Here is a 25896-nt window from a genome sequence, read left to right as displayed (position 1 = left end):
ATCTAATAAACCATCTTGTTAGTCTTTAAAGTGCTACATTGTCCTGCATTTTGCTTCAGAGAATGTTACATATAATTCTCACAGTGCTCTTGTGAGATAGGTAAATAGGTTTTAAATATGGGAAAACTGAGGCACAGATATTGTCATACATGAGTTGTTTAAGTCCACAAAGTGTGTCAATGTCACAGATGAGATTAGAATCATAATCACTGTCTCCCCTCAATTTCTTTGTGTCTGACTTCCACATCCTATTCAGCACCTCCTACTGGGTGGCCTTCATTATAATTTGATCAATCTGGACTAAACAGATGCCAAGATAATAGGGCTTGCCACTTTAAAAAATGTTAAGGAAGATCATCAGCAGCAGTAGCCTCATATTCTGTAGGCACAGGAATCTTGAGGCCTCTATGAGTTTATTTGTTCGATTAAAGTGTTGTCACTTTACTGACTTCTACTAATACCTCCAGTAGCCAAGATGAATAACATGAATGGCCATTAGCACTGGATAAATGGCTGTGTTGTGTTTGAAATCGAATAAAGAGCTCTATTTAGAACAGAGAATCCTTCACATACTTAGTCCCCGGTCACGCTCATCCTGGTCCCCTTCTTGTTTCTTCTTACAGCGACAACAAAGGCGGATGATGATTATGTAGAGATGACTGAAGATGATCATAGGTGGAGGCAAGACAGGTCTATCATGGAATGTCATGATCAGCTGATATCGTTGGAATTTCCAAACTTGGTTAGATATGGACTTCACTTCAAAGAAGGTATTGCTGCAAGAGAGGTTATTGTATATTATTTTCCATTAGGCCCCTATGATCCTTTGCCATAAAAAAGCATATAATTAAAATACAAAAGGACATTAAATAGTAATTTGACACGAATTGCTGGGTGGTAGCCTATCATACCAACAGTTATGATAATACCTGGAGGCTCGAATTGGAAGAGACTGTTCGACTGCTCATTAAGTTAAACTGATAATTGAGCTATGTTTTTGACTGATAGAACAGCAGCACACTCCTCCCTGGAAGCAGGTTCTCAAACATATTTGATAAGGACCCCCCCTCTTTGTGCCTGTAGTAGTTTACCTGCCCTCCCCACCTCCCAGCTCTGAATGCAGAGCAGAGAGCAGTGGCTGCTGGCTGGGTGCCCAGCTCTGAAAGCAGTGCAATGCCTGCAGCAGCACAGAAGTAAGGGTGCTGATGTAACAGTTGATATTCGTCAATATCACTTTTCATAGCAGATTTAATGCCCCATTGCCACTTTTACTCAGCCAGAGCTTTAAAAAAAGTACAGCCCAGTCCACAGATTGCGCCTCCCTTGACACTCTCCCTTGCTTCCCTTGAGAGGTCCAGTCCATAGTTTGAAAACCTCTATTTCAGAATATTTGTCCAGGGATAGAAAGATTTTCTGCAATCACAGAGAAAAATAAGCTCTATAAAAATATAAATCACTGAACTCTTATTTTGGAGCGTGGTTATAAACAAAGTGTTGCTAGTAGCACTGTGTAGTGCTCAGTGTCAAGGAGTATTAAATGTATGAAAGGCATTTTGTATAATAAAACTCAGAAGCATCACATGGTTTTATTTTAATGCCCTGACTAGCTTGACCTAAATAGTAGACTTTCCCCCAAATCAATCACAAAATATCCTTAATTCAAGCTTCAATTTATACAAGCTTCTCAACTTCAGAACACAACACAGATCCTTTTAAAGAGCTGTTCTTTAGAAGCCAAATAGTTTCATTTTTACTATCAAAGTCAGGTGTGTTGTTAAAATAATATTTTGGAGGTAGAAGGGTACAAAAAGGGACTAGAAGGTGAAACTAACAACTCCCTTATATCAGCTGAAAATAAGTGATGAAATTATGAGTGTGATGTGATACTTTTCAAGCTATTTTAGTGTCTCCAAATACTCGATTCTTATGAAACCACCCTCAATTATATAAGAACTCCCCTTTTCAAAGATATTCTGCCCACTTCTTTTCTGACTTGCTGTGTTTTAAACTACTTACATGCTGTTTCATGCAAGTAACTAAAACATGAGAATAGGTAGATTTATATAACTATTGATACAACTGGCCAATTTGGCTTAATTCTTCTGTCTTCATTGCAAGAGTTCTCTGGCTGAACGTTACTGTCTGTCATCACACTGCTGACAGGAATTAACAGCATGCCCTACTTCCTAAATTGCCGATTCTTTGGTATTTTTAACCAATAATAGCTGCCATTGTAATAGTTTTTTTCCAGCTATGTGACTGGCATTTTAGTTCTTTAAAATTCATGACCTCTTAAGCTACCCAACCTCCTACCTACATATGCTTTGTGAAGTACACATTCCTGGGCACGACACGTAAACTAGGTTTCATGTCCAGCAAAATGCTATCTACCTACGCCTGCAAGCACTATAAGGGAGCCCCTGAATCAGAAAGCCCTAGGAATGTAGCAGCCAGAGTGGAGCCAGGAGTCTAGCAGTCTGGGATGGCCCCAGAGCAGTGGGCCCTGGAGTGGCAGCACCAACTCCCTTGGTCTTGAAGCTGAGGGGGTCGCTGTGGAGCCATGAGCCCTGCCAGAGGAGGAGGGGGGTAGAGGAGCCCCACTGCCTGGAAGGGAGCCCTCTGCAGACAGACCCTGGGAGAGCCCAGAGTTCATCAGCAAAGGGGTGGAACTGACCTCCCTTGGTCTGGCAAACTCCCTCATTTGGGACCAGTTAGGTCGTGAGGGTGCTAGACCAGGGACGTCCAACCAGTAGTAGATGTACACCATGCTCCCAACCTTCTGATCCTTGCTATGCAAATGTGCTGCAAAATCCATTGAATCTCTCCATACTCAGCACTTTCCCACAAAATGAAACCTCACCAGTTAGGCTTTATTCATAGCACCCTTCTTGGATATGGCTGGAGGACTTGGCCCAGAGAACAGCACAGAGAAACAAATTGCTTTCGTCAGGAGAAACAACAAAGGATGTCACTGTTAATTAAATGGCAAGCTGTGCTAGCCAGACACTCTAATACACATCTTTGCAAGTTCTGGTGAATTTGTGACAAGCTCTCTTCAGCTTTTCCCATTGTATTCATTTAGTTGGTATATAGAGGCCCAAAGAGTCACAGACATTAATGAGACCCTGTCACTGTCAGTAAATAGCAAGGCTCAGGATTTGATATTCACAAACTTCAACCAGCTTGGTACCACTGCAGTCACACTATTAACAATCCTTTTAACCCTTTATTAAAAGATGCAGATAAAGAAGGAAAAACAGTTCAAGAATTTGAAATGTAAAGTATTAAATAAGGCTTTAATTTTAACAACATTCCTTGCTTCCTTTCCCTTCAACTGGCAAGAATTTTTAGAGTGCAATACTCCCTTACTTGTCTTTTAGAGGGTATTAATCTGGTATTAATTGTCCTTTTTGAGGAAAAAAGGAGTTAATTGAGTTGTTGGAGTTGTTAAAGTCTGATCCAGTTTCTTAAGAAGAAGAAGATAAAAAAAGAGAAACTCTAGAGGGAATGGAACAGAACAGCAAAGAAAGAAAATGTAGTTTTGGCCTCTAGTATTGACTCTCAGGCCAGGTATTCACAAGGCTCAGCAGTTCAGCTTAAGGTAAACAATACTTCACCTTAGAATACATAGCTAGAGTCGGCTTACCTTAAACCGAGCATCACAGCATCCTCACAGCTGCTCCCATTGGCTTCCCTTACTCCTGGCAAGAGCCGGAGTACTGGATAGAGGGGGGAGAAGGAGCGGGAGGGGGGGGAGGGGGGTGCTCTCTGAGTTTGATTTAGTGAGTCTTAACTAGACTTACTAAATGGACCTCTGGAAGATTGATTGCGGCAGCTGCAATCTTCCACAGAGTAAAGACATGGACTCACATGCAAACTCTACTGGAAAAGCACAGACCTAGCCACTGGCAAACTTGTATCATCATTGGGTTGTTTAGAAAATTGCTTTTAGCTGCCTCTTTTTGGTCACAGGCTGACAGATATGCTGAAAAATATACAGTTGTAGCTTGCTAAGCCAGGTTCTTATGGGACACAGAAAAGAGAAGAAATAAAGTAAGGAAGAAATATTGGTGGGGTTACACAGAAAGATAGAAAGTCTCTTATTCACGCTCGTGGCTGGGATTCTTCCAGAGGTGACAGAAGTGGTGATATCATCTGGATCTCTCTGGCTTAGTGTGGTTAGGACCTCTCTCAGGATCAGCAAAACAAAGGCTCAGGGTCCCAGGAGATAGGAGGGATGGTAGCCATGATGGCAAAGCTCTCTTCAGTAGCCAAGTTTTCCCCTCAAAGTTTATCTTGCCCCACATTTTAAAAAAATAATCATAACCCCAAAAGGAAACCGTAAAATAGCCCAGTTTCTTGTTATTTTGTCCACCACTTAAGCCTAATTTCTGACACACCGATTCATTGGTTTCTGGTTCCATGTTGTCCTTGTTTACCAGGCACAACCTTAACACAATCCTAGAATTATGGCAAGATGTTTTTTGTTTGGACTAGTTTGACCTGCCTCTCTTTTTCTTACCCCCTTTCCTGTCACCATTTGTTATAGGCTCTTGTGACATTTTATGAACTTTCACTCACTTTTACAATTGAGCTCACAAGTAGGTGAATTTGTAGGCCCAATTATCACAACATCCCTGACATGTAAACTGATTTTCAATCAAATTCAAGTATTTGTCTCAGAACATTTAGACTTGGATGTATGTGCAAATTCACAAATCGCTATCTATTTGCAAACCTATTGTGTAATTTGGTCCTGTTTTCACAGGCCTTTCACCTTAGTATTAAGAAATTAAGAAAGAGAAGTTAACATTCATAGAGTTAAGTACTTACTTGAAGACAGCAATCAGAAGGTTTACCAGTAGAATGTTTGCTACCAAAAGGTAACAAGCCATGATAGCAGGAGTGAGCCAGGCCCCAGGTATGCATGGAGGGAGACGTTTACCATCCTCATCATAAAGATTATCCCCACAAGGAGCTAAAGAGACAATTGAAGGTTTACTTTTCAGGGTTTGCTTAACATTGAAAACACTGATCATATTTGTATAAAGATTAGATCTGCATAAAATTTGCTAGGACAAATATATACATTGAGAGTTTATTTCTAAATGGAGTTTCTGGGCCAAATTCAGCTGCCAGTTACACCATGTAAATGCAAAGTAACATCCCCTCATAGGCCAGGTTTACTCTAGGGAAGTGAAGGACTAGTCAACTAGTTGACTATCCAATAAGCAAGTGCTTATTGTCACTTCCTCTGCCCCTTGCTGCCTCTATCAGAAAGAAGCAGCAAGGAGGGAGAGATGAGGGGATACTTCAAAGTGGCAGCACCGTGTGTAGCCTGGGGCCACACTCTGAGCTCCACGTGGCGCTGCTGCTTTGAAACACTGCGTGCACCCCTGGGCCAGCTGGGGTGCCCCCAGGCTACACACAGCATTTCAAAGTGGCAGTGCTGCATAGAGCCTGGGATCAGCTGGGGACTCCCCCACTGACCCTGGGCTCCATGCAGTTCTGCCGCTTTGAAACACCACATGGAGCTGACACTGGGTGCCCCACGGCATTTCAAAGTGGCAGTGTTGTATGGAGCCTGGGGAGGAATTCCCAGCTGACTCCAGGCTCCATGTGGCACTGCTGCTTTGAAACGCCACGATCCCTGCAGTGTTTCAAAGAGGCAGCGCTGCATGTAGCCCGGGGTCAGTAGGAGAGTTCCCAGCTGACCCTAGGCTCCACACGGTGCTTCCACTTTGAAATGCTGTGGGGAGCACGGGGCCAGTAGGGGACTAGGACTGCTGCTACACTTCAAAGGCCGAGGCACCCTATTGACTAATTGAATAGTCAATGCAAATTGCATTGACTCTTCAATTAGTCAATTATTTGAAATTTAACATCCCTTGTCTACACTGGACCTGGAAGGTCGGTTTAAGGTATGCAACTCCAGCTACGGAAAATGTGTAGCTGGAGTCAGCTTACCTGAAGCCGAGCCATGGTGGCATCCACACTGCGGGAGGCTGACAGGAGAAAATACTGCCATTGGCTTCCCTTAGCATATGTAGGTAGGAGGTTGGGTAGCTTAAGAGGTCATGAATTTTAAAGGAGGAGTACTGGACGCCAGCGGGAGCTGGCCTCAATCATTTGATTTACAGGTATATACTAGACCCAATAAATTAAACGCTAGATTGACCTCCGGAGTATTGATCTTCTGGTAAGTCTCGATGTGCCCTTAGGCTGTGTCTACACTGCACCCCTTTTCTGGAAAAGGGATACAGATGTGACAAGTCGGAATTGCAAATGCAGCGGGGATTTAAATTTTCCCCGCTCCATTTGCATGAACATGGCTGCCGCTTATTTCTGGCTCGGGGCTTTGCTGAAAAAAGCACCAGTCTAGACAGGGATCTTTTGGAAAATAAAGCCTTTTCCGAAAGGTCCGTTATTCCTGATTTTAAGAGGAATAAGGGACCTTTCGGAAAAGGCTTTATTTTCCGAAAGATCCCGTCTAGACTGGCACTTTTTTCCGGCAAAGCCCCGAGCTGGAAAAAAGCAGCAGCCATGTTCATGCAAATGGAGTGGGGAAAATTTAAATCCCTGCTGCATTTGCAATTCCGATTTGTCTCATCTGCATCCCTTTTCCAGAAAAGGGGTGCAGTGCAGACACAGCCATAGTGAATAATTATTCCAGATTTTCAATGCTGATAACGGAGATTAGAATTTAGCTCTTAGGACATTTGGATTTTTTTCCCGATAGCAATATTGAATTTAGGAAGAGATCTTATAAGTCTAAGCACATGTAAACCTTTTAATGCTAAAATAGAAAAAGAACCCTAAAAAGCAGAGCATGTAGCCCATATGGGAAAATCTGAAGTTGACAGAGGGTGAAGAAAGCAGGGCTAGATACACCCTATGGCTACGTCTACACTGGCATGATTTTCCGAAAATGCTTTTAACGGAAAAGTTTTCTATTAAAAGCATTTTCGGAAAAGCACGTCTAGATTGGCAGGATGCTTTTCCGCAAAAGCACTTTTTGCGGAAAAGCGTCCCTGGCCAATATAGATGCGCTTTTCCGCAAAAAAAGCCCCGATCGCCATTTTAGCCATTGGGGCATTTTTGCGGAAAACAGTACTGTGCTGTCTACACTGGCCCTCTTGCGCAAATGATTTGCGCAAGAGGGCTTTTGCCCGAATGGGAGCAGCACAGTATTTCCGCAAGAACACTGACGATCTTACATGAGATTGTCAGTGTTCTTGCGGAAATTCAAGCGGCCAGTGTAGACAGCTGGCAAGTTTTTCCGCAAAAGCAGATGATTTTGCGGAAAAACTTGACAGTCTAGACACAGCCATATTGTGTTCAATGGTGCAGGGTCATTCATCAGTGAGATTTAAAACCATACAGGGACAAACAAGGCAAAAAAAAAAATGAAAGAAAGAAAGAAAGAAAGAAAGAAAGAAAGAAAGAAAGAAAGAAAGAAAGAAAGAAAGAAAGAAAGAAAGAAAGAAAGAAAGAAAGAAAGAAAGAAAGAAAGAAAGAAAGAAAGGCAAATAAGTGAGAAGATACCTATAAAGGGGGCAAGCAGGAGTTCTGGAAGTCATGGCTTTTTAAGATGTCTCCAGGCAGGCACTCCAAGTCACTTATTGCTTTTGAAAATATTGGCCCGTGAACCATGTTTGAAAAGTAAAGCCTCATTTATATGGGTACAGCTAGACTACATCTGTTTGTCGGAAAAAGCTACGCAAAATGCGCTCTGCATTTTACGTAGCTTTTTCCAATACTTTTGTTGGAAGAGGCTTTTCTGACATTCGGTCCATCTATACTGGGCCAAATGTTGGGAAAAAAACCCTCTTTCAAAAGCCCACTTCTTCCTAGCAGAACGAGGAATGCAAGGTCTTCCGAAAGAGCGTGTTTGCTCTTCCATAAAAAAAAGCAGAAGAGCAAACGCATTCCCTGGACGTGGTGGAGTTTTACAGGATACCTCCGGTATCCCAACTCCCCGAACCCCCGCAGTGTAGCTGTACCCAAAAATAGGGTAATGGGCTCTATTGGGGTGTGATTTCTAAAAGTGCCCCAAAATGCTGTACATTAATTAATCTCTATAGACCCTGCTAGTGTGCATCAAAGATTCCCCCTGCTGTGTTTTAACTGGTTGAACCAGTACTACATTCAAATGCACTAGTGCAGCGGTTTTCAACCTTTTTTGCTCATGACTCAGTTGAAGAAAATTGTTGATGCCCAACATAATTTGACTGTAGTGTGGGCTCCAGAGTGGGGCTGAGGCTGAGAGCTTTGGGTGTTGGAGGGGCCTCCGGCTTTGGGGGTGTCAGGATTGTGGCAGGAGGGGCTTACTTTGAATGGCTCTTGGTCATCAGTCAGTGGTACAGCAGGGTGCTAAGGCAGCCTCCTGCCTCTCCTAGCGCTGCAAACCATGCTGTACCCCAGAAGTAGCCAGGAGCAGGTTCCCAGTCAATGGGAGGGCGGAGCTAGTGCTCAAAGCAGGGGCAGTGCATGAATCCCTGTGTGCTCTCCTGCCCCCACCTAGGAGCTGGGTCTGTGGCCAGCTGCTTCTGGGGCCCAGTGCAGTTTGCAGTGCCAGGAGAGGCAGGTAGCCTGCCTTAGCACCCCATTGGTCTCCTGATCACGCTGCAGCAATGAGACCAGAGCCTCTGGCTATGTCTAGACTGCAGGATTCTTTTGGAAAAAGCTTTTCCAGAAGAGATCTTCCTGAAAACTTCTTCCAAAAGAGAGCATCCACACTGCCAAAGCATATCGAAAAAGCGATCTGCTTTTCTGAAAGATAGTATCCACACTGAATGGACGCTATCTCGCATTTAAACAGTGATTACTATGGACGGAGTGGCCATCAGGGCACCTGTGCTTTTTCCTCTTTCCTCTTCTTCTGAAAGAACTCCCTGTTCCCTGTCTACACATGCCTTTTTCCAAAGGAGCTCTTTGGAAAACGGCTTCTTCCTCATAGAAAGAGGATTACCAATGCTGGAAAAACCCCTCTGTTCTTTCGAGAGAACGTGATTGCAGTGTGGACGTAATTGAAGTTTTTTTGGAAAAACAGCCATTAAAAAAAAAAAACTCTATAGTGTAGACATACCTTGATATTCCATGACCCAGTACTAGGTTGTGCCCCATAGTTTGAAAACCACTGCACTAGTGCTTGCCAGCAGGTCTACACAAATCAATCAATGTGCAACAAGTTGGTACAATTTAGAAATCACACCCCTGTAGAGTGCATTACCTCACCACTTAGAGAAGCCCTAAGTTTGCTCTTACTTTTAAATATAGTTCCAGTTAATTTGGTTTCAAATGTAGGGCTTGATCCTGCAAACACTTACCATTAGTAGAATGGTTCACAGTGGCAAGTACCCTCCCACTGAAATGTTACAATAGATACTACGCCCAGCAGTAACTTTTTGCAAGATTTGGTTTACAAGCATAAACTGAACCAATTTATTTACAGGTGTTTACAAAAAACAAACTCTCTCAACCTCTTTTGAAGGCAATTTTTAAAGTGATTTGAAATCAGCATGGTGCTGTTTATACTTTCCAAAAACCATGAATTTATACCTAGTTTAGCCAGAACCATATTTAAGGAAAGATAAGATTTGGTTTCCAGATAGGGCACCAAGTTATACACTAGTTCTGTATTTCTGGTGATCATGTGGAAACTGGAAATGGAAAGTCAAGTTCATCTAAAAACACAGATTGCCATACTAGGTTATAGATGTTAATGCAGAATTTTGGTAATTAAAGAAAATTAAATTTTCTGTATGACACATCTCATCTAATATAATTAAAAAAAGAATTGCTGTGGTAGTAACTCAATAAAACAAGCACCAATGTTAGCCCTGGATTGCAAATCAATAAAGTAGTACTCAATCAGTTTTTTTATTTAAAAAATCCTCTGCTTCTTTGACACCTGAAATCAGTTCAGTAGTATAACTAATCTGACACCTGAATGTCATCATAACTCTATAATTAAAATACCAATATCCAGGTAAGAAAAAGACGAATGAATATTGCTAAATGAGATAATCAACTCCCCACATAGACTTACGATTAATTTCCATGGCATAGACTACACAGCAAGTCGAAAGCAAAAAAAGGAAAGAAAACAACAGAATAGTAGGGTGGAAAAAGAAAACAAATGACTGACAATACAGTAGATGTTTTGCTGCCATGAAAAGATAAGCAACTTAGATATAGGAACAGTGGAGTCATATGGTTAGAAATAATGGCTTTATTAGAGTACATTCTGCAATTTCCTATTCACTTTGTCTTTCTCAAATGCTACATATGGCAGCACATTTTTATGACAATAAAAATAAATCACAAAATGCTGCTGGCAGATGATCATTTAAATATACAAGATATTTCAGTAAACACAATTGACAGTCATCACAAACATAAAACAACACAAAGTTACCATGCAAACGTAATCTTTCAGCTATTATGGAAACAAATTTCCTCCTGTTTCCTGGAAGCAGTCCTGGCATTGACTTTGCTGGCTGCTTCCTTTCCCATTATATTCTATATTAAAATGATCAAGAGCTCTGATATTGATATATTGCTGAAGTATTTAATATAATCAAATCTACTTTAATTATCATTCTGGGTACTGGTGTACCTGTCAAAATCTTTCACAGGGTTACCCTATTTATAGGTCCTCCTGCTCCTTATGAACTTGATCCTGCTAAGTATCAGAAGTATTTCTGATTTTGTGCTCATATGGCTCTTTTAAATTGGAACACTGGAGTCAATTTCCTCCTTCGGACAAAATCCTGGCTCCACTGAAGTCAATGGCGAAACTCCCTTTGACTACAATGACACAGGGTTTTATTTTTGAAATAGAGTTGGGACAAAGGAAATCAGTAAACCAATAGATTTTACTGAACTGAATGGAAAATTGATGATACTTTTTCATAAATAAATCATTCACACCTCAGGGTGCTAGCAAAAGGAGCTCATAGTATCTGACATATTGGTTGGATTGGATTGCTTACTGTAGTCATACAGTCAGGTGAATTGTGAAGGGGAACTTACTTACAGTTGTAGAAAGATTAGACTGAAATCTATAGTTTTTGAACGCAGAATGGTTTTAAGAAAGTAGGAACCTATGGGATTGTCTACACAGGAAAATTATACCCATTTAAGGTAAATGTGTGACTCTTAAACTGATATAATATAATTGGTATAACTCACCATATGCATATTCTTATTTCAGTGTAAAAGTGCTTTTTTTTTGTCCGATTTTGCTTGTATCACTTAGGAACTGGTTTAAACTAAGCAGAGTCATACCACTCTTATTCTGAAATAAGGATTCACATGGAGAGTTTCAGAAGAGTAATTACATTGGTTTAGTTATACTTGTATAACTGGAAAAATCTCTTGTGTAGATAAGCTTTGTATGACCTAGCCTGAAAGATTGGGGTTCCCCAGAAAACCTTTCAACTAGAATTGTCCCACAGTAGGAGTCTATGGAATGTAGTTTACAATTGAAAACAGATCAGAACTGGGACAGTGCACATTAAGCTGAGGTGCAGAGAACAATGTGGCTACGTCTACACTGGCACCCTTTTCCAGAAATGCTTAAAACGGAACAGTTTTCCGTTATAAGTATTTCTGGAAAAAGCACGTCTACATTGGCAGGATGCTTTTCCGGAAAAGCGTCCGTGGCCAATGTAGACGTGCTTTTCCGGAAAAAAGCCCCAATCGTCATTTTCGCGATCAGGGCTTTTTTGCGGAAAAGACTACTGTGTTGTCTACACTGGCCCTTTTCCGGAACAGTTTTTCTGGAAAAGGACTTTTGCCTGAATGGGAGCAGCATAGTTTTTCTGGAAAACCAAGCGGCTAGTGTAGACAGCTGGCAAGTTATTCCAGAAAAGCGGCTGCTTTTCCGAAATAAGTGGCCCAGTGTAGACACAGCCTGTATGTTTTGGTTGACTTTTGAGAAAACAAACATGACCGAATAGGAATTCGCTGTTGCTTTTAATGTGTTCAAGGTGAACGGGAATCTGTGTACATATAGTGAACCACATAGACTCTAGGAATATACTCAATCTGTGGCCTACTATTTCCTTCCAACGTGAGAATCAACCCATCTAAGACAAAGCCCAACTCATCCAGACTACTTAGAAGCTGGGAAAGCCCATAATATGTAACTGGGTTAACCCAATTATTTCCAAGAACAATTTCACATGTTGTAAATTACACTAATATAATAATTTATGAGGAAAGGGTGTCCTATCTAAACAAAACATCACTACAACAATGTAACTGCAGGACCAGATTAATGGCACGACCCCTATAGCCATGTTCTCCCTCCCATGTGACAGGGAGTTATGGTCACTAATGATTAAACCATAGAAACCTGAGCATAACTGGACAAAAACAGAATGTAAACAATTACAAAATAATGTAGAATGTAAGTATCTGATTAAAACACAATCAAACGAATTTAGAGTTAAGGCAGAAAGTCTATGGCAAATTAAGTTCACTTGACTGATATATCGAGGTTAGCCTATATATTGCCAAAGAGTGGCTGATCTTACTAAAGGTTACATTTTGTCTTCAGACAGAGGTGCAAGGTGATCATAATGAGTTCAAGGTGGCCAAATAAGGCTGTGACCCTATCAGAGTGGAGAGGATGGAGATATGATATATTTGGGAATAGTGCTCTCCCTTTTCTCTTTGATGGATTTTACTCCCTACTCCTACTTAACTCTATTTATCGTGATCAGAAATGAACTTGAATGGCATTATTGCACTAGATTACATCATTCTTAACGTCAGTATGATGCTGAGCCATGAAATCAGAGCAAAGGGTCACTTTGGTAATATTACATTTTGTAAGCTGTCCAGACAGGATTTTCACTTATTTTTTATTACAAATAAGGTGCCACAGGACTCCTCATTGTTTTTGCAATACAAACTTACACGGCCACTCCTCTGAGACTGATCACCTAATCTATTGTAGGAACATGTGTTTTAAACTTGGTAGTGATTGGGGGTTTGGAACAGGTCCCATATGAGGAGAAGCTAAAGCGACTGGGACTTTTAAGTTTGGAAAAGAGGAGACTGAAGGGGGATATGATAGAGGTCTATAAAATCATGAGTGGTGTGGAGAGGGTGAATAAAGAAAAAATATTAATTAGTTCCCATAATATAAGGACTAGAGGACACCAAATTAAATTAATGGGTAGCAGGTTTAAAACTAAAAGCAAAAGTTCTTCTTCCCACAGAGCATAGTCAACCTGTGGAACTCCTTGCCAGAGGAGGCTGTGAGGGCTAGAACTATAACAGAGTTTAAAGAGAAGCTAGATAATTTCATGGAGGTTAGGTCCATAAAAGGCTATTAGCCAGGGGGTAGGAATGGTGTCCCTGGCCTCTGTTTCGCTTTATCATTGTCTTTGGTCCACCCCCTTTGGGGCACCTAGTGCTGGCCACTGTCAGCAGACAGGCTACTGGGCTAGATGGACCTTTGGTCTGACCCGGTACTTATGTTCTTATGTAGCGACCAGTATGCAGGGAGATGTGACCATGACCACCCTGCCCTTCATATATTACTACAGGGAGAGGGTGATGAACCAACTAGGTTCAGGAGTAACTCAAGGACAGGCCTGCTGATGGGGAAGGTCAGGAGGGCAGTTGTCCCAGGGCCTGGTGATGCAAAGGGGCACAGGAGAGTGGCTGGAGCCCTGGGCCCTTAAAATCACTGCCCAAGTGCGGCGCAGCTCTGAGGGCACAGAGGGCTTGTTGCTCTGGCCCCATCCCTTCTGCCGGAGGCTCTGCTCCTTCAGGGAGCATGGAGCCTGGCCTCCCTTCCCACCTAGCCTAGTGGCCCACGGAGGCTGTCAGCTCCCCTGCAGAAGGATTCTCTCTTCTTCAGCCATCTGAGGAAGTGGAGCATCATAAAAGTGATAGTCTTAACCTCCAAGAAGGGGGAGTGTTTCAGACTGCATCACTCTCCACAGTAGCTGAATTAGAATATGTGCTGACAGGCAGAGGGTTTCAACTCGTACTCTGGTAGGAAGGAGGAAGTGATGCGTGGAAGTCTGGAATCTGCAACAAAAGCAACCAAAGACAAACACACTAATTCCAAATTAAAAACAGTCATTTTCATTAATTTGGATCTGATCATCTGCCTCAGAAACAGGAAACAGAATCTTACTATGAATTCTACTCTTACGGTCTATCTGGTCTGCAAACACCTCTCCATAGATCATCCAGTAGGGCATATAGAAGATGTTGCGGGCTAGTCTCCAAGACGGTTCCTCATCTGGGTGCAGGATAGCTTGGCGGGCTACTCCAAAACTCATCAGAACCACAAGCATGATGACCACAAAATACAGCATGTCAACCATCTGGACAGAGGCACCACACAAATATTTGTTATATTCAGAAGATTCATACAAGAAATAACATGCCTATTTGAGTGTGTAGAAAAAAATACCAAGAATGATTCATGAGACTAAAAATAATTCCCCATACTAGTTGTTCCCCAGTTATTATACTGCTCCAAATACTGCTCATGAGCTGAAAACATATCAAGTGTAGGGAAACAGCACCCAAAATCTAGTTAAACAGGTAATATGTTTTTCAACTAAAAAGACTATCAAACTATCTGGCTTTACAGACCAGTTTCTCTCTGCACCAGGGACGCTTTATCTTACTCTGCCGACAGATCTTGCCTCAACCTAGCAGAACTGGACACAGTGTTAACTGTTAGATTAAAAGCATTCATGTGCCTGGCAATCTCCTGCTGTTATAATGGGCAGAAGTCAGTTCAAATCAGAGCAGCCTTCAGGGCCCCAGGATCCGGGGTGTGTAAAGGTGGCTTAAAGTCACCTTTGCAGCACCTCTCCTGAGAAAGATTGCACACTCCTCAGTCCCAGTGGAAGTTTAGGGCATATGTCCTTTTCTATGCCTTATATGGTATGGTGTACATTTATGGTGCCATGGAAATGTATAACAATAACAACAGCAGAAAATAAATAATGTACTTATTTTCAGAAAAAGAAAGCAGAGTGAGTATCTTCATGTAAGTGCTGGACCAGTGACAAGAGTATATATTTGAACTCTTTCTAGCCATGCTTTCCCTGAACACACAGGGAGTGACTTATTGTTGGACAGTGGCTCTTGTTAAAATTCTGCCACTGACTTGAAGGGAAAGATGTGATGCTTCTCTGCTGCCAGGTTGGTGCTTGCCCTCTCCCCATGCCGGCACAAACACTTCCAAAGCACAATATTTTGGACGTTGGAATGCACCATATTGCACCAGGTGAACAGTATTTTCATCTCTAAGTGCTAAAAGAAGGGCCTCATTCCGCTCAAGTTGAATGCTCCTCTGTATCATGAATATACTCAATATATTTACTAGGCTCAAAAGGCAAAACATAGGCTTCAGCAAAGTTCACATTAGCTGAAGTCTGTGTTGAAGTATATTCATCTACTTGGGAAATCAAGTGGACTTCCCCAGAGCTGCTCACCTCCTCCTCGTGAGTATGTGTGTCCACGTATACTGGGTTTATTACAGGCTCAGAAGGATAATTTTACGGGAGCCTATTCTTACAGTATTGGCAGCACAAATTAGTTCCATTAACTCAGGGGTGGGCAATAATTTTTGCACGGGGACCACTTACTGAATTTTGATACTGGTCAGAGGCTGGCTCCACTCCCTTACCCCCAGGAAGTGGCAGGGTCTGAGGTGGAGGGAGTTGTCTGTGGCCTGAGACTTTGAAGTAAAATCAGAGCAAAGTGGGGCTCATGGCCCCACCGCTACTGCTACTTAAAGGGCTTGTGGCCCTGGCCTCTGCCCTTGCCAGAGTAGTGCTGCGACCAGGATTCATGAGCCATTTAAATAGGATCCTGCTGCCTGAGCCACTTCCTGGAAATTCAGTGGCACGGGCAGCAGGATAAATAGAAAAAGGCCAGATGCAGTCCACAAGCTGGATTAAAGTGTTAGGTGGGCCGGATTCTGCCTCTGGGCCACATCTTGCCCAATTCTGCATTAACTGGAAGGGGGTTTAACACTCTGCTTTGATAGAGGGAAGCCAGTTTGGCACTGGTATTATGAGCCACAAGCCCCAGGCAACCACTACAGGCAGTCCCCGGGTTACGTACAAGATAGGGACTGTAGGTTTGTTCTTAAGTTGAATCTGTATGTAAGTCGGAACTGGCGTCCAGATTCAGCCGCTGCTGAAACTGATCAGTTTCAACAGCGGCTGAATCTGGACGCCAGTTCCGACTTACATACAGATTCAACTTAAGAACCCCAGGCGTCCCCAAGTCAGCTGCTGCTGAAACTGATCAGCGGCTGATTCCAGGAAGCCCGGGGCAGGGCCTTCCTGTAGTCAGCCACTGGTCAGTTTCAGCAGCGGCTGACTTGGGGACGCCTGGGGCAGAGCAGCTGGGGTGCTGCTGGGTTGGTCCAGTAGCGCCGCCGCTCCTCGGCGCTACTGGACCAACCCAGCAGCACCCAAGCTGCTCTGCCCCAGGCGTCCTGATTCAGCCGCTGCTGAAACTGACCAGCAGTGGCTGAATCAGGACGCCTGGGGCAGAGCAGCTGGGGTGCTGCCGGGTTGGTCCAGTAGTGCCCAGAGCGGCGCTACGGGACCAACCGGCAGCACCCCAGCTGCTGTACCACAGGCGTCCGGAGCAAAGCCGCAGAGCACGGGGGCAGCGGGACAGCCCAGATGCATCTGGGCTGTCCTCTGCCCGCGTGTTCCGCGGCTTAGCTCCCCGTTCCCCTGGTCTGCAGACCAGGGAGACGGGGAGCAAAGCAGAGCAAAGCCAAGGAGCACGCGGGCAGCGACAGTCCAGACGCGTCTGGGCTGTCTGCTGCCCGCGTGCTCCGCTGCTTTGCTTCCTCTCCCTGGTCTGCTGGAGACCAGGGAGACGGGCCCCGTCCGTAACTGCGGATCCGACATAAGTCGGATCCGCGTAACTTGGGGACTGCCTGTACTCTAAGTGAAGGTAATGGGAGTTGAAGATCCTGAAAGGGCGTCTGAGCTTATAAATGTGAAGTTCTACTTTTCTGAAGGGAAATACCCTAAAATATCTTCTAGTGGCCCAAATGGCTCACTCAGAGTCACATTGAGATTAAGTAAACTATTCAGAAGAGATTGAACAGGACAGGAATTTGGGTGGTAAGGATACAGGGTATCGTAATAATTTAAGGAAAATTCTCTCCCTTGAAATAAGGTTGTTATTAGTGTATCCAAATTCTCTGTGGGAGAATGTAATTCATGGGTCAAGATTAAGAGCCCCTTCTGCAGCTCTTATTGATAGACCAAATCAGGTGAGCAACAGTTACTGGAATCTAGAACAAGAAATTATTTTACTTTCCCAAATCTGTTTTCCTATATAGTTTTAGTTGTATCCATAAAGCAAGCGTCTAGCTATAGAGGTACTAACCATTTTCCCAATCATCATGACATAGGGTCCCAAATATTTGTTCACACCAAAGATATCCAGTACTCTAATGTACCAGAAAATGATATCCACACAGTAGATTACTCTTCCATAGCCCATGTAAGGCTGGTTCTGTAGACGAAGAATTGCTCCAATTATAAATACTAAAATAGCCACCATATCGGTGATATTCCAGTATTCCTGCAGCCAGACTTTCACTTTCTGGCTCAGCTTGCCAGGCTCTGACATCAGAATCTGAAAGCAAAGGAAAAGAAATCCTGAAGAAAATCTGTGGAGTTCATTTTTAAAATAATGGTGGTGCTATAGAGGGCAGTCTGATCGGATATAATGGGTTTCATCAATATTTCTTACATGATGAGCAGGATTTGTCTCTGCAGCAGCACACATTGCTGCTTACAGACGTCATTTAATTTTTTTTTAATTTTGACCCAACTTTTGTTTAACTGTGGAATTTCATAATTTTCACTTAATGTACCAGGTGTGACCCATTAACTTTTTGTCCACACATATGTCCAAATCAAAATTCTACTAGGTGTTTATTTTTGGAACATGGTAGGTTGAAGGGGAATCAGACTGGGAGGGAACTACAGTGGGGTGAGTTGATTTGGCAGTGGGGTTTTTGTGTCATGCTACTAATCTGTCAGAGCGAAGATGATATGGAATTAAATACTACCACTTATTTACATATAAATGTCTTTCTCCCGCCCATACTCTTCATTATTCACAGTAACTGATGAATGGAACATATACTAATTGTACATAATAGGAGACTGTTTTTGGGCTGTATCCTCATGCTCCCCCAGGGAAATACATGTAAGAAGAAATGGCCAGGGAATTCAGGAAACTGTAAAACTGATCTAATGGAATTTTTGACTGATATTTTTGCTCAGGCAGAAGAGGTTCTGAGAGCCTTGGAGTGGGCAATAGTTGAAGTCCCCTATCAAAGATATGGATTTGAGGAGGTGCAGGGAAGGGAATTTCCTGCCTTATGCAAGGTTTGCCACCTGTCTACACTATTTCGCTAGTCTCCCTTTACCATTTGTTTACAAATGGCAAATTCTTCCCCGTGATTATGTAAAATAGCAGTTGTTGGTGTGATTGGCATTACCTCTCTTACTTTCTCTAATGCCAGAGTCACAATATAGGAGATGACAATCCATTCCTGGAGGGAGGGCCAGCGGTCCATCCGTACCAAGATTATATAATTGAATAACATTAAGTAAGCCAAGTATGAGATCTAGAAAAAAAAAAAAAAACCTTTTATGTGCATGGACTCTAGGCATTAGCGTGCAGGACTCTTACACGGTAGCCTTTTTGTACAAGGCAACACAAACAGCTGTTAGAACCTATCCAGGAGCTCCAGAACTCCCACCCTATAGTATTCCATTGTTTGGCAGTCTCACTGAGCCTAACAGTAAAGTGACCCTCCGCCAGCGCTGTGTGTAATAAACCCTCATACTTGACTCTACACGGTGTCGAACTTCTGTTTTCATGGGGGAAATAATGGCCACCGGCATCCCAAGTTGGAAATCCAGAATGAGTGGAAACTTTTGAACTTTTTGGTATTAAAAAAAAAAATAGGTACAATAAAGGAGCATAGAACATGGAAAACGATTTTAAAAGATTTTATCAGTATCTCTAAGTTTTAATGGGATTTGGAACATCTGTAATGGAAATTGTGTTATATGGTCAGGTGTGATGATGCTAGGAGCAGTGTAAATTCATAAGGGAAACAGATACTAAGGCCAACGTTTATTTTGTTTATGCCTGTTCTTTTAATTGTATATCAAGATGCTTTCCCATTATTTTGTTTTAAATTAATATAATGTAATAAACTGTTAACAATCAGAAGTTATGAAGACATACCGTATAAAACCAGAACTTTACAATAGGTGCATTATAAAATTCATAAATCTTTTTTCCAATTGGAAGGCTCCGTTGCTTTTTGTTTCCATTCTCTTCATCTCCTTTTCGGGAGCCTGTATCAGCATTTGCATCCTGTAAGGAGGAAATGGGCAGCTTTCACCAATATAATGTCACCTATGGGAGAGTCTTTCACTTGTGATGCTCAATCATTTGCCTGCTACAGAATGCTTCTTTCTAAGCAAAACGACTTCACTCTTCCGTTACCCAGTTCCACTGCTCTTTGAAAAAAACAAGGTCAAGTAAATTGGCATACCTCTACTGACCCCAGTACTGCTACATCAATTTAAAATAGCTGGCAATCTGGCCCACAAACTCTTAATACTCTTAGAAACAGGGACTTTTGTTTCTACATTGGCTGGTGGCCTGGCAATTTTGCAGATTTCAATTTGAAGTGGCCAATGGCATAACTGTAGAAAATTCTGATCCTTTTCATAAAGCATAGTACCAACCACATTTTCCTCTTCTTTTTCTTTGCCATCTTCATTTTCTCTTGATGTCTGATAGGAAAAATCATCAGATGTGCGAAACTCTAGGAACAAGATGGTGGGTGGTAAGAGAATCCCCATTATAACCTGTACAAGAAGAGATATGTCAGTTCAATGCATCATTGACCATTAGATTTGTTTAAACAAAATTATTTCTTTTGTTGCAGTCATCTCTCACGAATATTCAACATGTAGGAAGCTACTGAAGTAATTAGCATTTACAAAGCACCAGCATTACACATGGCACTGTAGAGAGATTTACGCTATAATATGGAGCTTTCATGTCTGTAAATACATAACAATAAAACACCTCAGAAGGTAAAAAGTGTTGCAGAACAGAGTTTAACAGCTAAATTCAGTGGAACAATAAGCAGCAGGAGACTGAAGGGAGCAAGTTAACAGTGACATTCAGATGAGAAACAGATGGGATAGCTTTTGAAGCCTGAGAGATGGAAAGGAAGAAGGTATGTAAAAAGAGCTGGAACAGAAGATAAAAGAAGAAGTGAGGAGAGGGAATGACAATAGATGGTTTGGGGGTTGTACAGGTAAGGGGGATAGAACTGGAAGGTTGGGGAAGGTTGAATTTTGCAACGAAGAGGAAGGGAAGTCAGTGAACAGATTTAAGACTGGAGAGATGTGATCTGAAAGACAGGAAAGGCTCTCTGGATCAATGGATCTGAGTCAAGGTTTTGACTAATTTAAGTAGGAAAGTGGAAAGTCAGAGAGTTAAAGATGAGATAGGAACAGAGAATGGACCAGGATATTGGCAGGAGAAGAAAGAAAACAGATGGATTTGGTAGATGTTATGTTGAGAAGCATCAACCCGATTTGGGGATGATTTGGAGATGAGAATATGAGAGATGGATTAGAGATGACACCAAGGTGGCAGGCCCACATGTGGAAGGCAGTTATGACACAATATGATAAGAGAAGGATTTCACCTAATCATAGCCCAAAAAATCAGACATTTTCCTCCTCACTAGCAACTGCAAAACATTCCAAACAGTAATGGATTTGAATGTAGTCATCCTTTTACAAAAGAATTTCAAAACCCAATTACAAGGAGAGAGAGCTGAACTGGAATTCATTTGCAAATTCAACACTATCAATTTAGGATTGAATAAGGATCTCAACTGGTAAATTACAAAGGTAATTTCCCCTCTCTGGATATTCATATCTCCATCCCAAATGCGGTGAATAACCCATTTCTGCCCTGACTTGATTAGCTTCATTAACACAAGCAATTTCTTCCTTATATATACTCCTGCTTCTGTAATTTCCACTCCAATGCATCTGATGAAGTGGGGTTTACCCACAAAAGTTTATGCCCTAATAAATCTGCAGTCTCTAAGGTGCCTCAGGACTCCTTGTTTTTCTTCACACCGTGTGTATCATGTGTTTCCCTTTTGCTACATGGGACACTCTCTCAGTATTATACATTTTTAGCAGTTGTTCAAAGGCAGGTTCCCCATCAATGGAAAGACAAGAAATCAGCAGAACACAAGTTCAACCCCTCCAAACTAGAGAAGATTCTTTCTAAAAAAAATGTGTTTCCCCCCATTATTCTACTCTCTACTATTCTACATAGGTTCTTATGCCACTCTTCACTGTAGTGTCTGAGTTCCTTCCAGTACCGCATTAATAGATGTAATCAGCATCTATCACACGTGATTTGTTTTCTCTGTTATGTGGCTTTCACCACGGCAGTATCTGAGCATGATGGATGTCTTGTGGCTTGTCATGTCACATAACTAATTTTCATGGCTCAGATATAAACTTGAAATGAACTGCTTTAATCATTATCAAATGCTTTGACTTTGCTTTCTAATGTAAAGCATGCTAAGCCTTGTATTGCCTTCCACACCCCTCTGCCACAGAGATGTTGTCCCTTAAATATTCTGAAGTTTGGAGACAAAAAAATTAGCTTTATAAAAGAAATAAGCTCTATAATTAGGGGGCTGTATGTTTATATGAATAAATATACTAAACATGATACAGTACTATATGCCATGGCTGTAGCTTCAATCTTCAACAACAGCATCAAGGAAAATACTGTAATTGTGCAAAAGAAATACCTTAAGACCTGGATTTTTACGCATACGTAGCCGCCCCATCCACATGTCTGTTAATAACATCTGGCTGCAAGTGTGAGCTATGAAGTCTCTGTGTTTAGCTGCCACAGCGAGTTTTAGACAGGTGGAATTACTCCAATTTTTCAATTCATAGGTCAGTAATTTCATAGCCACCTGTTCATCATGTTTATAAGATTGATCTAACAATTCAACAGCCAGCTGGCCAAAGTCTCTGAAGAAGAGAAGACATGGAAAAAGAATCTGACAAATTTTGCTTAAAAACTACAGTGTTCCCTTAAATTTGAATGTAAACTCTTTTTAGGCTGAGAGTGTTTTCCCATGTATTTGTACAGCATCAAACACAACTGGGCCTCAATTAAGGTTTTTTGGAAGCACGCAAAAGCTCTGTACAAATAAATAGAAATGATAATTAACTAACTTCAGTGTTTAAAAAGCTAACAACTAGAAATGTCATTATTGCTTGTAATATTTATTTGATCTTTTGATTAAAGGGACTGTAGAAATTATAATTGTCGTTGTGTAAACTTCTAACAGCTAAGGACAGTTATAATAAAGCCAGTTACATTTTAATGTATTAAAGTTTAAAACTAAAAAAGGCATCAAGGCACAGTGACAAACAAAATGAAGTAGAGTGATAGAGTAACATATAACTGTCATTCCCTTCAAACTTTTTAAAATTTTTATCACCTTTCTTCAAACATGTCAACTTTTTTCACAGTTTTTGTGAGATTGTGATAATATTTACTTAGAGGGACTTCAAGATGTGAAAAGAATTCTAAGCTCCTGCATCCCAATCTTGTATTTATAGTCTCAGGCTCCATAGACAGAGAAGTTGGCCAGCGAAATAATCAAAACAATCATCCCTATAACCCACCATCTTAAAAATTAATCGCAAATGCTCAAAAATAACACTGAGCAGTCTATAGGGCCCCATACATACAAGTTAGTCACATACTACACTCCAATGAACTCACTTTGAGTTGTTGTCCAAATCCTGAGAGATGTCATCCACCAGTTCACTCTCTGAAGACTCATGGGCCATGGATTTGTACAGTTTACATGCCACAAGTGCCTTGGCCATGGTCTCCTCCCCTCGCTGCCAAAGAAAGAGAGCCATCTTCTGCCGTTTCATCAGCACTGCCCATACCATGAGTTCATGAAATGGATACTGAAAGCGGCTGACTTCTGGGTCATCCACATCAATATCTATCTCTTCCTCCTTTTTCTTTTTCTTCTTTTTCTTCCCTTTGGTTGGAGGCTCGTCATCCTAAAGGAAAGCAAAACAAAAATTCTTGCCACTGAATTCTGAAAGCTATTGTGATATCGTAGTATCAACTGGAGGACTCCCAGCATTTTCAAAGGAAAGTGTGACCTTCTCACTAACAAGCAGCCTACGTTTCTGAATTACAACATGTTTTATAGTTTAATTTCTGATTTGTTTCTACAAAGAATGCCAACATCAAAAAAAATAAATAAAATAACACCTTATCAACAGATCATGCATTGGGTTAGCACTCGTAGGTTAACTTTTTGGTCACAGAACGGTCACTTGCATGCTTCACAACGAGTCACCAGTGTTTGAGAAATACAGCAGAAACCTATTCTATTCAAATCATCACTTTACACAGACCAGCTATAGTATAAGCTGCAGTGCACTGCATATGTGATTGCAGTGCTTGCTTGGCAATGAACTGAAACAATGTAGGGCTTTTCTTCTGTTGAATTGTCAGTGGAACTTTACTATAAGTAGGTTCCACGGTAGATGGGATATTCTTGCAGAATAGTGTTTTATATCAGGCATTAAAGCAATTTTCAGACCAACATGCAGATGAAGAGAAGAGAAAACAGGAAAAGGGAAAAGGCAGGCAGACAGAACCCTTAAGAACACAGGTAAGATACGAGAGGGAATGTTCACCTTTGAATAAGGAATCTCCTCATATGTACGTAGTACAAACTGAAGGTAGAACTATCCCATTTTCTAAAAGAATAAGGAGGATAGGCCATTGCTACAGGAACCAACATGGAAGTAACTGAAGGGAGATATAGACAATGGAGCAGGATCCTAAAGGGAGAAAAGCCATGATTGGGAAAATTAGGATTTAAACAATGTAGGAAGAATGCTGCAGATATAGACCGTGATAGACCTATTGATAATTTGTTGGGTTTGATTTCACTATCAGAGATGGAGTGCAAGTAGTGGTGATAAACACTTTCTAACGTCAATTCTTGTGCAATCAAACTGCACTAGATTCTTTTCACTATGCACCAGCATAAGCTATATATAAAAGTTCAGAATTATGTCTTAGAACCTGAGATACCAAGCAGAAGTCTTTACATATTCATTAAGTACGTTTCATTTCTTCCTACTATTCAACCATTTCAGGAAGAGAGTAGTGGTTAACTTCTCTTCTTATAAGAATGGCAGTGGTCACTATTCACATGCATTTAGAAAACACAATAGCTGACTTTCAAGCAAAAGGTACATATGAAAGAATCAGTTCAAATTAAAAGACCAAAATTGCATATTTTTTGCAGAAAAGAGCAAGAGAAGACTACAAAATGTGAAATAATTTATTGTTAAGAGTAAATAAAATAAAAGAATTGGAAATGAAGAAAGTTAACATTCCCTCTATTTTTCTCATAAGTACAAAAACATGCTTACTTTTCTTATTTTTTAAATTTTATATTTCATCATTTCTCTTCTTTTAGCTAAAACTGCTCTGACTATAAATGGAGAAAACAGAGTTAAACTTTCAGAATACTTCAATTTGTTCTGCATAAAGCATTTGTCACTGAAGGAAAGCCACATATATTTTCAGTATATAAATGAGATCTTGGTATATAAATGTGGTCTTGTTTTTCCCATCTGTAATTGTAGCACTTTGTCCTGAATCTGTTAGAAAATATGAAGTAGTTCTGAGAGGAAAATTAAGTTTGTTTTACATTTGCTTCATACAGGATAAAGCTGCTTATCTTCAGTGGAAAACATAGGCCTTTGTGTGTGTATATTTTATAACTGACTTTAGCTTGGACATAAAACTCTATTCTCACAGTAATACAAGTTTATTTATGTTTTATATACAAAGGTCCCTAACCTTTTCATGTACCAAGTATCTAACTGGTATGTTCTAATCTAAGGTATCTATTCAAAATGTTTAGATCTGCCTTCAAATCAGAGTTTGCTGGAATCATAATCTGGGTTGTCATTTAGACCCATGGAAGAGACAGGCCCCCAACACAACATTTGGTTCCATATCTAAACTTCTTCTGATTTGGTCCATCTCCTCTTTGGGCTATTTACTATAGAGCAGTGCTTATATATGCTGAAATAATCCAACACATTTTACAAAATAACTGACATGCCATAACACTTAGTTAACTCGACGGAAAAAGCAATTTCCTGCTCTGCCCTATCTAAGGCTTCCTGGCAACATGTAAATACAGACACTACAGGCCCAGCTAGCACATTTATAAACTGCAGCATAGGTGTGAGACATGGCTTAGAGGAGAGTGCCCTATGTGCCTTAACCCCCAGGGTATATACCCTACATAGCTTTCTACATGCCCAAATCATGCCTTCCACATACATCTCTATTGCTCAATTTAGCATGAGTATATTGCTGCCTCCCCTCAGCAAGAATTTTTCCTTCCCACTGCTGGAGTCTTTTGCTGCAGCATGTAGCTTCACGCCACAGTGAAAGTGTGGGTGTAGACAGCCTTTCACTTCGGTATGTAGCTACACATGTAGTGCCTATAGTCTACATGCTGCTATAGATGTAGACATTCTCTATATCTTCCATGCATAAACTGCATTTTACATGAAAGGAGGCTTTGACCATATGTTCTTTGTGTTCATATCTAAAATTGTTTTATCTACAATATTTTACAACAGCGAGTGTGTTATTATATAATACTACTAAAAACCGATTGAGAATTATGTGAGGAAAGGTCTATGCAGAACTCAA

General features: G+C 41.2%; 1 protein-coding gene and 1 long non-coding RNA gene across 7 annotated transcripts in view; one reads left to right on the top strand and one right to left on the bottom strand.

Moving 5' to 3' along the window:
• Positions 1–25896, bottom strand: part of TRPM1 (transient receptor potential cation channel subfamily M member 1) — a 159416-nt gene that overhangs the window by 7813 nt on the left and 125707 nt on the right. For all 4 annotated transcript variants that reach the window (XM_075897707.1, XM_075897708.1, XM_075897710.1 and 1 more), the window contains 9 exons: positions 22906–23198; positions 21914–22142; positions 19803–19925; positions 19294–19425; positions 18536–18664; positions 17410–17661; positions 14165–14357; positions 4834–4978; positions 574–776 (listed from right to left, as the gene is read on the bottom strand). In XM_075897707.1, coding sequence (XP_075753822.1) covers positions 574–776; positions 4834–4978; positions 14165–14357; positions 17410–17661; positions 18536–18664; positions 19294–19425; positions 19803–19925; positions 21914–22142; positions 22906–23198 — 1699 coding nt within the window. The remainder of the gene's footprint in view (positions 1–573; positions 777–4833; positions 4979–14164; positions 14358–17409; positions 17662–18535; positions 18665–19293; positions 19426–19802; positions 19926–21913; positions 22143–22905; positions 23199–25896) is intronic.
• Positions 1–25896, top strand: part of LOC106732939 (uncharacterized) — a 68838-nt gene that overhangs the window by 21418 nt on the left and 21524 nt on the right. For all 3 annotated transcript variants that reach the window (XR_012895864.1, XR_012895865.1, XR_012895866.1), the window contains exon 3: positions 624–770. This is a non-coding gene — a long non-coding RNA (uncharacterized LOC106732939). The remainder of the gene's footprint in view (positions 1–623; positions 771–25896) is intronic.

This window comes from Pelodiscus sinensis, chromosome 14, assembly GCF_049634645.1.
Source record: "Pelodiscus sinensis isolate JC-2024 chromosome 14, ASM4963464v1, whole genome shotgun sequence".
NCBI classification, from domain to species: Eukaryota; Metazoa; Chordata; order Testudines; family Trionychidae; genus Pelodiscus; species Pelodiscus sinensis.
Note: the sequence above shows the minus strand (reverse complement) of the source record. Positions and strands in the feature narration are given on the sequence as shown.